The sequence below is a fragment of the Petaurus breviceps genome, unplaced genomic scaffold, assembly GCF_028583685.1.
Source record: "Petaurus breviceps papuanus isolate PSGF00001 unplaced genomic scaffold, PetGlider_PUasm1.0 91133, whole genome shotgun sequence".
Classification (NCBI taxonomy): Eukaryota; Metazoa; Chordata; class Mammalia; order Diprotodontia; family Petauridae; genus Petaurus; species Petaurus breviceps.
In genome coordinates this window covers 80,086,580-80,104,031 of record NW_027187419.1, presented here as the reverse complement: position 1 = coordinate 80,104,031, position 17,452 = coordinate 80,086,580, and the positions used below count along the sequence as shown (strand labels likewise).

General features: G+C 35.1%; 1 protein-coding gene across 1 annotated transcript; it reads left to right on the top strand.

Annotated features, from left to right (window-relative positions):
• Nucleotides 1-853: 853 nt before the first annotated feature.
• LOC138155005 (large ribosomal subunit protein eL34-like) lies at nucleotides 854-1,207 on the top strand. Its single transcript, XM_069080015.1, has one exon. It carries the CDS (start codon nucleotides 854-856, stop codon nucleotides 1,205-1,207), a length of 354 nt encoding a protein of 117 aa, XP_068936116.1.
• The last annotated feature ends 16,245 nt before the right edge of the window (nucleotides 1,208-17,452 follow it).

Sequence of the window (17,452 nt, the reverse complement as noted above, 5' to 3'; positions counted from 1 at the left end):
ATGAACTGATACAAAATGAGAACAGAACCAGAAAAACATGTACACAGTTACTGCAATATTATATCAACTATGAAAGACTTAGCTCCTCTAATCTATATAATGATCTCAAGGCAATTACAAATGACTTATAAAAAATGTTCATTTCTAGAGAACTGATGAACTCTAAAAGCATATTGAAGCATACTTTTTTAATCTTAATTTTCTTTCTTTTTTTCCCAAAATGGTTAATACAGAAATATATTTTGCATGATCCCACATATATAAAAAGCATTTTATTTCTTTACTTCATAATGGGTAGGGGAAGGGGTGAAAGGAGGGAATGTAAAAAAATGAATGTCAGTATATGAATGTAATGTAATACAATAAGAAATAAAAAATAATGAACAAGTACATTTCAGAAAAACCTTGAAAGACTTGTATGAACTGATGCAAAATAAAAGGAGTAAAATTAGGAAAATATTACACATAGTAACAGCAACTATGTGTAATGATCCACTGTGAATGACTTAGCTCTTCTCAACAATACAACAATCCAAGTTAGTTACAAAAGATGCATGATGGACAATGCTATCTGTGTCTAGATAAAGAACCGATGGACTCTGAGTGCAGATAGAAGCACACTATTTTCTTTTACTTTTTATGGCTTTTTCCTTTTGGTTTGTTTCTCCTTTTGCAACTGTGATTAATATGGAAATATGTTTTACATGATTGAAAATACATAATCTACATCAAATTACTTAGCATTTTAGGAAGGGAGATGGGAGGAAGGGAAGGAGAAAAATTTGGAACTCAAAATCTTGTAAAAATTAATACTAAAGGCCTCTTCTGGCAGTTGACCTGAGAGAAATTAAAAATGGTTCAGCATCTGACATACTGCAGTAGGCTGTCCTACAATACAGCTTCCAACAAAACTTGGCTGTCAGGAACCCCAGGTAACGGAATTGTTTACCTTTATACCAAGAAAGTTGGAAAAGCACCAAAATCAGCCTATGGTGTTTGCCCAGGAAGACTTCAAGGTGTTCATGCAGTGACACCTAAAGTTCTTATGAGGCTATCAAAGACAAAAAAGCATGTCAGCAGGGCTTATGGTGGCTTCATGTGTGCTAAATGTGTCTGTGACAGAATCAGGCATGCTTTCCTGATTGAGAAGCAGAAAATCATCGTGAAGGTATTAAAGGCACAAACACAGAATCATAAAAGTAAATAAAAATATATGTTTTTGAATAATAAAGAAACTTAAAAATGTGAAAAAAATTAATGCTAAAATTGTCTTTACATAAGACTATAAAAATAAAATGCTATAAAAATGAAAAAAAGAATGTCAAATTAAACAAATAAATGGTTATTTTTTAAGAAAAGAAAAAAATTAAAAACCAAGAATCTAGCCTAGCACATCTAGAAAGTAATTGAATTGCCTCAGATGGCCATAGCTAGCATCTGTCAGTTTTCCTGTTCTTTCTCCAGTATGGCATACTTCCTTCCTAATAATTAATTTATAAACTTTTTTCCCTAGTGTTTTGTGTTGGTATTTCAGCATAATATGAATACAGTGGAATTTTTTATATTATTTTAGTCTTTGCATTGGAATAAAATCTCCTTTCTATAAGTGACTTTTCTTTTATTCAAAAAATTTAGAAATGTGAGATATATACATAAAGGCAGTGTTGAATGCATATAGAGAATTGGCTGAGAAGCCAGAAAGACTTCAATGCTAGATCCTCCTCTGACACACTTATTGCTTGTCAATATGATTCTGGACAAAGCATATAACCTCTCAATACTTTTATGTAACTTTCTAAGACTCTAAGTTTCAGAAACAGGGATGTTTTGCAATGGTGAAGGGTACTTCCTCATCTCTGAGTCCCATGTCAAAGAAGTCAACTCTCTAGTCCTCATTCCTATACATTCACTAATGTGGAAGTACAATGAAATTTTTAGAAATCCTTAATCACAGCAAGTATCTTGGTATATACCTGTAATCACAACTACCTTAGATGCTGAATCCATATCAATGAGGTATTCTTGGTAAATTCAGCATTAATATGGAGAGACTCTGGGTGGGGTGGGGAGTTAGGGAATACACGTTTGCCAAAGCAGGGAGAAAGTGGCCAAGGTCAGAAAAAACAAACTGTACACTATGATTGATTGCCTTGTTTGGGGCTGCTATAGTCAGTTCTTTTTAAGGTAAACCAAGAACATAGTATGCCTCAAGAGTGTTGGGCCATGAATCATGCTATCTGTTAAAATGCTGATTTTAATCTATGTGATGTTGGGCAATTTCATTGAGTCTCAAAGTTTTTATCTGTAAAATAGGTGCCTCAGAGAAAATCATTACCTAATAGCTAAATTATTTTTGATAAATGAATTCCAGTATTGATTTCTTTTGTAATCATGTATTTCAGTGTCTGCCTGTAAAATATTACTCTGAGAAGGGGCACATAAGTGTCACTAGATTGTCAAAGGGCTGGGTGCATGACATAAAAAAATGATTAAGAACTCTGGACAAAATTATCTCTCTGGTTACAGAATACAGGTTTTAAACTGGGAGGATGCTTAAAGATCACTCAGCCCAACCCTCCCAACTTATATATGGACTAACTGATGTCCAAAGAAGTTAAGTGATTCGTTCATATTTATATAGCTAGCAGGTGGCAGAGACATTATTTGAACTAGCCCCATACTTAGTTCACTTCCCATTGTACAATACTGCCTCAAAAAATATAAGCATATTTTTCAAGCTGGAATTAAGCCCTAATCTTTTTAATTAGTAAAAAGAACGTAGAATAGTTTCACTATTCCCATTCTAGTTTCTCTATTTAATTTTGGTAGCTTATTTACATCTTTTCCATTGAAAAAAAGAAATTCAATTTGTAATATTTTGGCTGAATGTAATTTTTATAATTTTAATAGCATTGAAAAATTATAAGTTGTTTTATCCTAAGAATTTGGTACCATTAATAAAAAATCCAAGTTGATGGAGCAGGAGTCCTAATAAACTCATTTCATCAATAAGAGTCCTTGCTGTCTTAATTATTCATGAAAGAGAGGGGTTTTTTTTTTGTTATTGTTCTTTTTATTTTAGTTTTGTTGGTTTTTAGCCAAGGTCTAAACTCTGAAATATTAGAAACTTCCCTTAGATTTACAAGATATTTCATAGGGGAACAACATGTAATTCCTCTTCTGGCTACCCATTAGAGGGCAATGTTATCATATATATTTGAAGGTTTGAGTGTATTTCATCAAGGTAGAACCAAGAAAAAATGATGTTACTATTTAATTTATATTACATAAAAAGGGAATATGACTACTTTTATGAATGGATTAAGCCTTCTATGTCAAGTTGTATGTTTCAAAGCCACTTTATTCTAGGACCATATAATAATCAAGTTTCTTGCATGAGACCTGACAATGATTCTCTGTTTAATTTTTCAAAAAAGTTCTGTGTACAATTCAATTTTGGAAATTGCATAAAATATTCTATTGTCACTCAAAATTTAAAAATCATTCCATACCTCCTATGGAAAATTTTATTGCTGGGACACAAATAATTGCCAAAATCATAACTTATATGCAGTGAGGATCATACATCATAATATTCTATTTAAATATAAATATAATAGGGAAAGAGCCATAATATACCCCAGAGGCAGTTTAATAATTAAAAAGGACATTTGAATGCGTATTAAGAAATCTATGTTTCCAGAGGCAGAGTCAAGATGGTGGAGCAAATGCAGAGACTGCCTGAGCTCTCCCCCAAATTCCCTTGTATACCTTTAAATAATGACTCTAAACAAATTGTAGAGCAGGAGAACCCACAAAAAGACAGTGAAACAACTTTCCAGTCCAAGCCAATTTAAAAGGTTGATAGGAAAGGTCTACTGCACCAGAATGAGAGAGAAGCACCGTCCAGTACAGGCCACACCAGCATAGACCCAACCCCAGCAAATAAGCAGCAGGTCTCAGGATGCCTGAATCAGTTTCAGCAGTGGTAATTTCCAGACCTCTTAGCTCACAGATGGTAATGGGATCAGACAACAAATCAGGAGATTTTTAGGGGTCCCTTTGCTGGCACCAGGGGCTAGACTCTGTTGCATTGTGTATACTTGGATCTGTGTTGAAGTGCTGGGTCTTAGTCCCAGTGTTAGGAGGACCACTAGCACAGAAGGGTCTGTGGCCACAGGGGTGTGGGTACTCTGGCCACAGTTGCAGGGTTGAAAAGAGTGCTTGCAGTTGCGCACAAACTAGTGCTCAGTACAGGAGAACAGTAAACACACCTCTCTCTAGAGCACACCAGCTTGCAAAAGTAAAAAACTTACATGTCCCCAGAATTACCTCTGAAAACAGCTTCAGGAAAAAAAAAGCCCTAAAGCTTGGAACAATTCACCCTCCATCCTGGAAACAGAGTCCCACTTTAGCATAGAGTTAAAAGTAAAGAAAAAGTAGACTGGAAAATGAACAACCAAAAAGATTCTGATCATAGAAAGTTATTATTGTGACAAGGAAGATCACAACACACACTCAAAAGAAGATAACAAAATCAAGATTTCTGCTTCCAAATCCTCCATCCAAAATATGACTTTGCTCAGGTCACTGTAATAGTAATCAGATTTGAAGATCCATTTGTATTGGCAAGCTAAGAGACACTTAGCACCTAGTTTCAAATTAAGCCTGTTAAAGAAATAAATGGTAGGAACCCTTGCTGCCCATGTAACAGGAAGGGGCTGAACATGGAGAAGCTAATACTGTATATAAGGAAGAGCAAAAGCTGGACAGTCAGAACTTCTCGGGACATCTGGAGGTAGGGAAGATGTTGCCAGAGAGAGGGAGAGAGAGGGAGAGAATTTCTCTCAGCAAGCATCTGAGGGCGGGGCTGCTGCTGGACTGGAGCAGGAACTGCACAGAGAGCTGGACAAGGAGCTAGGAACTGTCTGCCTTTGAACTTAGGTGGCAGTTGGTTAGATTCAGGCAGGACTTGGTAGCATGAAAGAGGAGTCATGGAAGCTGAAAGCCTGCCCCGAGTCAAGATGAAAAGACCTCTTCATGGATACTGAGTAGTGACTGATGAAATTGTAACTTACTCGTGACTGAGGGTTGGATGGCCTGTGTATTTTCCACTACCCCTTAAGAGGGTACTGAGTAGTAACTGATGACTGACTAGTGACTGATGATTTAACAGTGACTAATGACTGAATAGTGACTTATTTGTAACTTACTGTGCCTTAGGGGTAGAGGACTTAGACCTTTTGTATTTTGTGTACCTTAAGGAGACAAGTCTCCTTAAGGATGATTGAGTTACAAAATTATTGTATTTTGTTCAAAACTATGTGACCACTTTGGTGAAAACTATGTGGCCATTTTAGGGATAAGTTGTTGAGTTGTGACATGGTGAATGCTGTATTTTTTTTCTGTGATAAGTTGTAACATTGTGAATTATGTACCTTGATTTGTTTCTGCTCTGATTTGTTACTGAATAAATAGAGTTTGCTATATTATGTAATCAGAATATTGAAAGCTGTTTACAGCAGCAATCCTCTGGAAAGCTGCTTGTGCTTGACTTTACAGTTATGAAAGAGGTCAAGAAGAATTTTGAAAATCAAATCAGATAGGTAGAAGAATAATTAGGAAGGGAAATGAGAGTGATGCAAGAGAATTATGAAAAAGAGTCAACAACTTGATAGAGGGAAGACAAAAATTATGTAAGGAAATAACACCTTAAAAACAGATTGGGCCAAATGTAAGAGAGCGACAAAAAAGTTATGAAGAGAAGATTTCTTTAAAAAGCAGAATTTGCCAAATGAAAAGATATAGAAAAATTCACTGAAGAGAAAAACTCCTTAAAAAAGTAGGATTGAAGTTAGACTTGGGCAAGTGGAAGCTAATGCCTTTATGAGGCATCAAGAAACAATCAAACAAAATAAAAAGAATGAAAAAAGTAGAAGCAACATAAAATATCTCATTGGAAAAACAACTAAACTGGAAAATTGAAGCAGGAGAAATTTTTTTTTTGCTTTAAATAGTATTTTTCCCACAATTACACATCAAGAAATTTTTTAGCATTCCTTTTTACAAGATTTTGAGTTCCAAATTTCTCTTCCTCCATCCCTCAGTCCCTCCCTCCCTCCCTTTCCTCTTCTAAAAATGGTAGGGAGTTTGATATAATTTATATATATACATATATATATATATATACTATTATGTCAAACATTTCCATATTCATCTCAGTTTTGGAAGAAGAAACAGAACAAAAGGAAAAAAAAACACAAGAAAGAATAAAATAAGTGAAAAATATGTCGATTAGCATTCAGAGTCTATCAGTTCTTTATCTGGATATTTTCCTTTATGTGACAAAGGTTCATGGATTTGTCTTAGATCATTATGTTACTGAGAAAAAGTGTCATTCATAGTTTCTCATCTCATGGTGTTGCTAATACTGTATACACTGTTTTCCTGGTTCTGCTCTTTTCACTTTTCATAAGTCTATACAAGTCTTTCCTGGCTTTTCTGAAATAAACTTATTGATCATTTTTTACTGCACAACAGTATTCCATTACATTGATATATCAGTTTGTTTGGTCATTCTCCAATCAATGGGAATCTTCCTATTTCCAAATTTTGCCACCACAAATAGGATGCATTTTGCACATGCATGTACTTTTTCCCTTTTTTATGATCTCTTTGGGCTACAGATCTAGGAGTGGTATTGCTGGATCAAAGCATATGCAGAGATTGTTTGCCTTTTGGGCATAGTTCCAAATTGCTCTCCAGAATGTTTGGATCATTTCTCAACTCCACCAAAAGTGCATTAGTGTCCAAATTTTCTCACATTGTCTCCAACATTTATCATTTTCTTTTTTGTGATATTAGCCAATCTGATTGTGTGAGGTAGTAGCTTAGAGTTCTTTTAATTTGCATTTCTCTAATTAAAAGTGATTTAGTGAATTTATTCATATGTCTATAGATAGCTTTGATTTCTTCATCTGAAAACTGCTTATTCATGTTCTTTGACCATTTATCAATTGGGGAATGGTTTGTGTTCTTCTAAATTGGCTCAATTCTCTATATATTTGGAAAATGAGGCCTTTGTCAGAGATACTTGCTATAAATAATCTTTCCTAATGTCTTGCTTTCCTTCTAATCTTGGCTGTATTTGTTGGTTATATGTTTCATTTTTACAAAAACTTTTCAATTTAATATGATTAAAGTTATCTCTTCTACATTTCACAAAGTGCTCTATATCATTTTGTCATGAATTCTTCCCCTCCCTAGAGATCTAACAGGTAGACTATTCCTTGCTCTTCTACTTTGTTTGCTTCATTGTCTATAGTGCCTTTTAGCAAGATGTAGTTTCCTTCCTTATCTCTTTTAATTAGATATATTTTTTTGCTTTTTCTTTGTCTAAAATCAAGATTTCTATCTCTGATTTTTTTCAACTTTAGATAAAGCATAATGTATTTTGCTCCAGCCCCTTACATATTACCTATCTGTGTTTATCAGCTTCAAGTGTATTTCTTGTAAGCAACATATTTTAGGATTCTGGTTTTTGATCCACTCTGTTGGGGGAGTTTATTCCATTCACATTTACAGTTGTACTTACTGCCTGTGCATTCCCTCCACCCTATTCTTGCTCCTGTCCCCTCTCTCCTTTCACCCTTCCCTACCTCACAAGTGTTTTGCTTCTCTCTATCACCTCCCCTGATCTTCCTTCCCTTCTCTCAGCTTTGACTCCTTTCATTAATTCCTTCCTTTCCTACTTCCCTTTCAGGTAAGAAATTTCTATATTCAACTCATTGGGCATATTATTCCATATTTCAGTCACTACTGATGAGAGCAAGGTTAAATCAATGCCCATCACCCCTGTGCCCATCCCCCCCCATCTTCCCCTCCTAAATCATGGCTTCATGGTGGGTAGAAATCTTGATTCCTAGAAGTCTACTCCCAGGAAAGATAACTTAAGAATTAATGAATTACCTGAAAGTCATGATTTTTAAAAAAGGCTATACATCATCTTTCAAGAAATTATCAAGGAAAACTGCCATGATATTCTAGAAGCAGAGAGTAAAATTGAAATGGAAATGGAAAGAATCCAACTATCACTTATTGAAAAAGGTCCCCAGATAAAAACTCCCAGGAATCTTACAGCCAAATTCCAAAGCTTTTAGATCCAGAAGAAAATGCTGCAAACAATCAAAAAGAAATAATTCAAATATTCTGGAGCCAAGTCAGTATAATACAATATTTAGCAATTTCTGCATTAAACATTCAGAGGATTTGGAATATGATATTCTTTGGGGCAAAAGATCTAGGCTTACAAGCAAGAGTCACCTACCCAGCCAAACTGAGCATAATCTTTCAGGGGAATAAATGAATATTCATTGAAATAGAGGACTTCCAGGCATTCCTGATGAAAATGAAAGAGCTGAATAAAAATTCTGATTTTCAAATACAAGATGTAAAAGAAGCATAAAAAAGGTAAATAAGAAAGAGAAACCATAAGGGATTCAATAAGGTTAAACGCTTTATATTCCAACACAGGGAAATGATATTTATAACTCCTAAATTGTTCTTATTATTATGGAAGTTAATAGTATACATAGACAGAAAGCAGAGGTATGAGTTGAATGTGATGGCATGATTTTATAAAAATATAAAGTTAAGGGATGAGAAAGAGGGAAAAGACATATAGAAAACTGAAACAAATTTATAGAAACAAGGGTCATTCCTCAACTGATAAATAGCCAAAGGACAGTTTTCAGACAAAATAATCCAGTCTATATATAGTCATATGGGAAAAAATGTTCTAAATCACCAGTGATTAGAGAAATGCAAATTAAAACAACTCTGTGCTACAACCTCACACCTGTCAAATAGGCTAATATGACCAAAAAGGAAAATGAGAAATATTGGAGGACATGTGGGAAAATTCAAACACTAATGTATAATTAGTAAAGTTTGGATGCTGATTCGACATTCTAGAGAGTAATTTGTATGTATGCCCAAAGAGCCACAAAAACATACATACTCTTTAATCAAGTAATATCACTGCTAAGTTTGTTTCCCAAACACATAAAGGAAAGGAAAAAAAAGGAAAAGGCCCTATGTGTACAAAAATGTTTATAGTAGCTCTTTTAGTGGTGGTCAAAAATTGGAAATTGAGCATATTGACATCAATTGGGAAAGGACTGAACAAGTTGTTGTATATGATTGTGAGGGAATACTACTGTGCTTCATGATGAGCAGCATACTCTCAGAAAAACATGGAAAGACTTACACAAACTGATGCAAAATAAAATGAGTTGAACCAAAAGAAGACTGTACATAGTAAGAGCAATATTGTATGATGATTTGAGATGAAAAACTTAGCTATTCTCATTCACACAATGGTGCAAAACAATTCTGTTGGATTTATGATGAAAAGTGCTATCCATCTTCTGAGAAAGAACTTGCAGAGGCTGAATGCTGATCAAAGAAAAATTTTCTTTACTTTCTTAATTTGTCTTTTTTTTTGGGGGGGGTGTTCTGTTTTCTTTCACAGAATGACTTACATGGAAATGTGTTTTATATGACTATACACATATAACTTATGTCAAATTGCTTTCCTTCTCAATGAGGAGAGGTAGAAGAAGGAGGGAGAGAATTTTCAACTCAAAGTTTGAAAATAAAAGAAATGCTACAATTGTTTTTACAATGTAATCTGGAAAAAAAATTATTAAATAAGAAAAAAGGGAAATTAGTATTTCTTATTCTACAACTTAATTTTGTGAACTCTTTATTCCCTCTGGTCCCAGTTTCTTTCTCCATAAAATGAAAAGAATTGGATTAGAATAGGGATTCTTATCTCTTCTGAGTGCTTTATGGTTGCCTTTAGCAATCTGATGAATTCCAGAGACCCATTTATTTTTTTTTTAAAGCAATTGGGGTTAAGTAACTTGCCCAAGGTTACACAGCCAGCTTTTTTGTTTGTTTTTGCTGTTTTTGTTGTTGTTGTTGTTGTTGTTGTTGTGTGTGTGTGTGTGTGTTAAATATCTGAGACCAGAACCAATCCCAGGTCCTCCTGACTCCAGGGTCAGCACACTTACTGAGCCACCTAGATGCCCCAGAAAAATGATTTTCAGTACAAAAAATGCAAAAAATTAAAGAAACCAAAGGTTAGTGAAAATTAATATGTACTTTTTCCACATAAAATTATGGACCCTCTGAAGTCTATCCATGGATCCTAGTTTAAAACTCTTGTACCATGGAATATTTACATACCTTCCCAGAATCTAAGCTTCTGATAAACATGTCTTGGACAAATTAAAATTTATATAACTTTTTGCAACATAAAAGATAATAGCACCAGGTGTCTAAAGAGACTAGCAATACCAGTTTCAAAATAAAACTAATTTCATTCATTTCTTTATATATTATGTATGCATCAGTCAATTGCAACTTGAATTATGAATATCTATAGTGTCAGAGAAGGGAAGCAATCTACCCATCAGGTATTGGGAGAACATAGTTAGGCCTAATATCAGGCCTTTCCCTTTTGGGAAAGGCTGAGGCAAAAACAAAGAATAGTGACTTGAGTGTTTGTTATATGGAAGAGTAATAATGGAAGGGATATATATAAGTAGAGGAAGGATTCAAGCACTATCAAGTCAAATGGCATCATTAAAAATTCTCTCTCCAGGAAAACTTTAAGGACACCATTGCAGACAGTCATGAGACTTTTTTTTTCCTTTCTTTCTATTGTACTTACATTTTCTAATATAACATTACATTTATTTATATAGATATCCTAGGGTAAGTGGGAGAAATTTCTTCATTGAAATTTTAATATAAAATGAGATTGACATCCAAATCTAGAAAACAGATTTAAAAAGAGGTATAATTCCGAAAAGATTGTGCCTAGAGTATCTATCATTAGGTAGCTATAAGAACAAGAATTAGTTCATAGAAACAGTAAAAGGTAACAACTGAACAACAAGTTTCCCATGGTCATAATACATTGCCTCCTCCTCTCCATTGTCAGATATTTGTTTTCTTTTTAAATAATACAGATCATTCCTTGGAGGCATGAAATTGCTTTAGGTGACTATGAGTGGATTTAAACTCATTTATTACCATTCAAAAATTAAGTAAGTTTTCTGTCATTGATAAATATGGAGTCATTGACTTCTGGAGGAGACTGAATAATTGTATTGATGTCCAGAACATACGTATTGCTTATAATAATATCATGGTGGAATAAAGTACTTCTTCTTGTCAAGGGAAATAATAATTCAAAAGTTAGTATTAATTCTAAATTGTGAGCAAATTTCTTTAATATTAATGAACAGATTCTGAGGTTTCTTTTCATATATAGCAAATGAAAAAAGATAGCAAACAATGAAAATCTTCAATGTTGGAGGGGATAAACAATTATAAGGATATGAATACATCATAGGGAGATATAAGAATTTATCCAATTATTCCAGAAAATAATTCAGAATTATGTATAAAAAACAAAACCAAACCCTGACCAAAATGGTTTTACCCTTGACAAACACATATCCCCCAAAATAGGGCAAAGAAAAAAAGGCCCCATATAGGACAGAATATCCATGGTAATATTTTTGTGTTAACAAAAATTTGAAATAAAGTCAGTACACATTAATTAAGACATGCTAAACTGGAGGGGTGGAGCCAAGATGGTGGAGTAGATGCATGACCTCCCTGAGGCTCTGGCTTATACCTTTCTCAATCTATGTAAAAAGGGGACTCTAAACAAACTTTGGAGCTGAAGAACCCACAAAATCACATAGAGAAGCTAACCTCCTGCTAAGGACAGCCCAACAGGCCTGCAGGAATCGGCCAGCATGGTGCTCTGGGAGCCCACTCCCATGCCAAGGCTTTAGCCCCAGGGTAGGCCTGACCAGCCGCAGGCTGGAGGGACCCAAGATCAGCAGCAGCTATGGTCGTTTCCAGAATTATCAACACATAGATGCGAAGGACAAAGTGAGAGGTCAGTGTAGTCTGAACTTTGGGACCCAGTAAGTGGGAGTGCTTGGCTTTTGCCCCTGGGATGAGAAGCCTCTGAGATGTTGGCAGAGCCAGCCAGCCCCATGTGGCGGCTTCAGCTCCTGGCCTGAAGAGTGTAGGGGTACCAAGCACCAGTCTAAGGGGTAATCGCTCTTGCTTTAACTTGCTTGGATCTGGATTGCAGTCTAGGGTGGAGGTCCTGAGGTGTATGTCCAGCTTTCCAGAGTATGTGGAGGCTTCAGAAAGAGCACCCATCTAATACCTCCGGCAACTCAGAAAACCCCAGAGTTTGGGAAGAAAGCTCCCTGGTCTGGTTGCAGAGTCCTACTGTGGCAAAAAAAAGTCCAGGAGTCAAGTAACTGAGGGGCGACATGACCAGGCAAAGGAAACAAAGCAGACAGAAGATTCCAACATTGGACTCCTATTTGGGGGACAAAAAGGAGCAAAGCATGGAACAGGAGGAAGACAGCAAAGTCAGAACTCCTGAACCAAAATCTTCAAAGGAAAATACGGGCTGGTTACAGGCCATAGAGAACCTTAAGAAGCAGATAAGAGAAGTGGAGGAAAAATTGGGAAGAGAACTGAGAACAATGCAAGAAAATTATGAAATGAGAGTCAACAGCCTGAGGAAAATAACACTTTAAAAAATAGACTGACTCAAATGACAAAAGAGGCTCAAAAAAGCAACAAGGAGAAGAATGACTTGAAAAGCTGAATTTGCCAGATGGAAAAAGAATCTCAATATCTCAATGAGGAGAATCATTGCCTCAGAATTACACTGGAGCAAATGGAAGCTAATGACTATATGAAAAATCAAGATGCTTTTAAACAGATCCAAACAAATGAAAGAATAGAAAGCTATGTGAAATATCTCATTGGAAAAACCACTGACTTGGAAAATAGATCCAGGAGAGATAATTTAAAATTATAGGACTATCTGAAAGCCATGATCAAAGTAAGAACCTAGAAATCATCTTCCAGGAAGTTCTCAAAAAAACTGCCCTGATATTTTAGAAACAGAGGGCAAAGTAGAGGTTGAAAGAATCCACCGATCACCTCCTGAAAAAGATCCCAAAAAAGAAAACTCCTAGGAATGTTATAGCCATGTTCCAGAATTCCCAGATTAAGGAGAGAATATTACATGCAGCCAGGAAGAAACAATTTGAATATTGTGGAAACACAATCAGGATAACCCAGGATCTGGCAGCTTCCACATTGAGGGATCCAATGGCTTTGGATATGATATTCTGGAGGGCAAAAGAGCTGGGATTAAAATCAAGAGTCTCCTACTCAGCAAAACTGAGTATCATGTTTCAGGGGAAAATATGGTTATTCAGTGGAATAGAAGGCTTTCAAGCATTCTTGCTGAAAAAACCAGAGTTGAATAGAAAATATGACATTCAGATACAAGAAGTAAGAGAAGCATGAGAAGGTACACAGGGAAAAGAAATCATAAGGAACCTATCAAAATTGAACTATTAACATTCCTACATGGAAAAAAAATAATTGTAACTTATGAAACTTTTCTCAGTAGTTCAAGGGAATATGTGTGTGTGTGTATGAGGGTATATGGGCATATGAATACATACGTGAATGTGTGTATATATACTTATAGGTATACAAAGATAGAGGGCACAGGACCAATTTAACAGGAAGGGATGATACTTAAAAGGTGAAATTAATAGGTGAGAGGGGAATATAATGAGAGGAGATGGGGAGAGACAGAATAGGGTAAACTATCTCATCCAGAGGAGTCATGAGAAAATGGTTACAATGGAGGGGAAGAATAGGAAGGCAAAAGGCAATGTGTCAAGCTTATTCTCATTGAATTTGGCTTGGGGAGGGAGGGAATGAAATACACACTAAATAGTGTATCTCACCCTCCAGGAGAGTAGGGGGGAAGAGGATGAGAAGGGGGATGATAGAAGGGAGGGCAGGCTGGGAGGGGAGGGAAGTTGGAAGCACTCACTTTTGAAAAGGGATGGGATCAAAGTCGAGAATAGAAGAAGTGGGAGGTGGGATAGAAGGGAGGGAAATATAGTCAAGTCTTTTACAATATATCTTCTTTGTTATTTTTTGCATTAGCCACACATGTACATCCTATACTGAACTGCTTATCTTACCAGTAAGGGTGGGCGACAAGGGAGGAAGAGAATGAATCTGGAAAGTTTAAAATCAAATATTCAAATATATATAGTATTATTAATACTATTTTACATGTAAAATAGTATTGAAAGTTTAAAATCAAATATTCAAATATATAGTATTATTAATACTATTTTACATGTAATTGGGAAATAAGATATACAGGCACTGAGGCATAGAGATCCACTGGAAAAGTCGAAAGGGGTATGGGAGAACATATGGGAGAGGGCAGATTGGAGGAGGGGATATCCTGTGGTACTGCTATTTTGGGGCGTTGGGTAGGGGAAAAATGGGTAGAAAACTTGTAACTCAAAATCTGCTGGAAAAGAATGATGTAAATCAGAAGTTAATAATGCATTAAAAAAATTTTAATTAAAAAAATGTGCTAAACTGTTATATCAGAAGACAGTTCACCAAAACCCACCAACACATCAATTCCAATAGAAAGTATGCATTATATTCAACAGGGATAAAAAGTAGAGGGAAGAGGGTTAAGGGATAGGATGCAAGCCCAAGTTGATCATAGTCATATAGTATTCAGATTCAATGTGTTGCTGTTGTGGTTTTCTTTGTATTATTATAGCCTATGTATATACTGTGCTATAGTTTTGTTTATTTTATTATTCATTAGGTCAATTAAGTTCAATTTTTCTCTAAATTACTAATATTCAGTTTTTTAAATATGGAATGTTATTACATTTTAACCAATTACTTCTCTGTGAGGAAGTAGGTAACCTCTGTTCTCCAAAGGTGAATTGCCTTACAGTTCAGAACACTACTATATCATGTAGCACACTTTCATTATAAATCCTATATGGTAGGTGTATTAGGTGTTGGAGACACAAAGATTAATTAAAAAAAAAACAAGCTAGTTCTTTACCTTATAGTCTACTAATAGAATACACACATACACACATTTGTGTGTGTGTGTGAGATACAGAGACAGTGAGATACACATAGACACAAATAAATAGAAAGGAATGGAGATAGTGAGACAGAGTGAGAGAGAGACAGAGAGACAGACAGAGAGAATTTGGAAAAGAGATAGTTTTCAGATGTTTAGGGGAAACATAACAGAGGAAAAAAAGAGAAAGCAGGGCTTAGCTGAACTTCAAAAGATGATAATAATTCTAAAAAAATCCAGGTAAGACAGAAATTTTCCCCAGCCATGAAAAGGTAAAGAGATGTTTGGAGAAAGATTGAGTTTGAGGAAATCACAGTATACTAACTTGTTTGACTGGTAAACAGTATCTGTGAAGGGGAATAATGTGAAGGAAAATTGGGATGGCAACTAGGTGGCACAGAGGATAGAGTAGTAATCCTAGAGTCTGGAGGACTTGAGTTCACATTCGTTCTTAGGTGTTTACTATTTTTCTGACCCTTAGCAAAACTCAATCTCTATTTGCCTCAGTTTCCTCATCTGTAAAATGGGGTAACAATACTGTCCTTCCAAAATTGTGAGGCTCAAATGAGATAAATTATAAAGCACTTGGCACAGTGCCTGGCACATAGTAAGCAGTATAGAAAATGAAAGCTATTATTATATAGCTAAATGAGGAAAGGCTTATAAAATATTATATTTATAACCAAATTAATACTCATATATTTCTTGCCAACCTGAAGAATTTAAGAATAAAATGAAAAGTTGAAGTGATTAAACAAGTCATGAAGGCATATGGTGATGTCTCCTGAGCATTCCATTTCTCTCTAATATCATATATGACTGAAATGATTGAACAACAACAACCTGTAGTTTCAATATAGAGTATGTTATGTTACTGTTCAGAAGCTGATGCACTAGGGAAATTGACTAAACACATTTTTACTGATTTTTTTTAAATTTACATGGTAATGTGCTAGAGCCATAGCCTCTGTGGAACACATTCATGTTTTCCCCATTGGTGTTGATATCTATGTCACCTAACATCCATCTTAGAGCCTTATGGCAAAGCTACAAACTCTGGTCTTTTAACTACACCCTTCAGGAGCCAAATTCTGCCTTGGGTGATGCTGTGCTCATCTGTCAGAGCCACCAACTACATGTGTCACTGAAACTCTTATGGTATCTCCTTTTCCAGGCCATTAGATCCAGGATGAGGTTACAGATCTGGAGTTGGCATTACTCTTACTATCTATTATTTGTGGTTGGAAAAGTGAAGGGAGGTACTGATTTCTATATCAGGGAAGCAATAGAGGAAATGTGTTTCAGGAATTCCAAGGTAAAAGAATGAATTCATTTTTTTCATAGAAATGTGTTTGAGATGTGGTGGTTAGCTTCTATAATGTTATGTATTTCAGTTATATTATAAATTAAATTTTAGGGCTGATTTAGAAAATTTATTTGTGGAGGTTAAATATGAAAAGTGCAGTCTTAACTCAAGATGGTTGACAACCATTACCCTTTCCAAAGCTGGAGACCACCCATTTACAGTTTTGCATTCCATTTGGAGGTATCTTATGTATTTATAATACACCAAACAAAATCATGCTAATTTGAAAGCAGCCTACTTCAAAATGCACTTTTGAATTTCCCATTGGGACCAATTAGTTTTAATATACAAAGACATTCCCCTTGAATTTATGTGAAAACATTAAAAGACCGGGGTTATCAGATAGAAATACAATTCATTCCCTCAAGATTTAATTATAGGATTTAACTCCAAATCTAAGAGACAGAGAAAGGAAAGCAAGGGAATAACACTGAATTTGATAGTCACAAAAACAGTTCTTCCCTTTACATTTTACCTGAAATCAATTCAATTAATATGAAGAAAGTATACTGCTTTCATGACAAAGCAAATTCCAAAGTATACACACTACCCAATACTTTTAATTCCCTCACATGTCAAATCTGTGACAGAAAAGGCATAAGAAGCATAGTACCAAGTGGAGATCAATAGTATATCTTTTATAAACCATTGCACATGCCTACATCAATTTCTGGTGTTGAAGTTTTGAATGAAATTATATTTTTTTCATCAAATGATTCTAATTTATGAATTTTTACATTTCAGTACCATTGCATACCATGTTTCAAGTATCAATTATGCTAATTTTAAAATCTTCACTGAGCAAATATACTGATGCATCATCATCTGAGCTACATTGTTAATTACTTTTTTTAAGTGAAATTGAAACTTTTTTGGCAACACAGGATTTATTTTATGAGACGTTCATCAATCAGATTGCCAGGGTGAGAAGATTACTAACATTAGCTGGATCCAAAAAATGCCCTTTTTAGAAAGATAAAAATGTTGACAGAGGAAAACAAAATCCTTGAAATAGATTTCTCTGAAAAGGGTTTTTT

Bases quoted from the DNA above. Each gene is read 5' to 3' on its own strand.
- LOC138155005 (XM_069080015.1), top strand. From the start codon at position 854: ATGGTTCAGCATCTGACATACTGCAGTAGGCTGTCCTACAATACAGCT.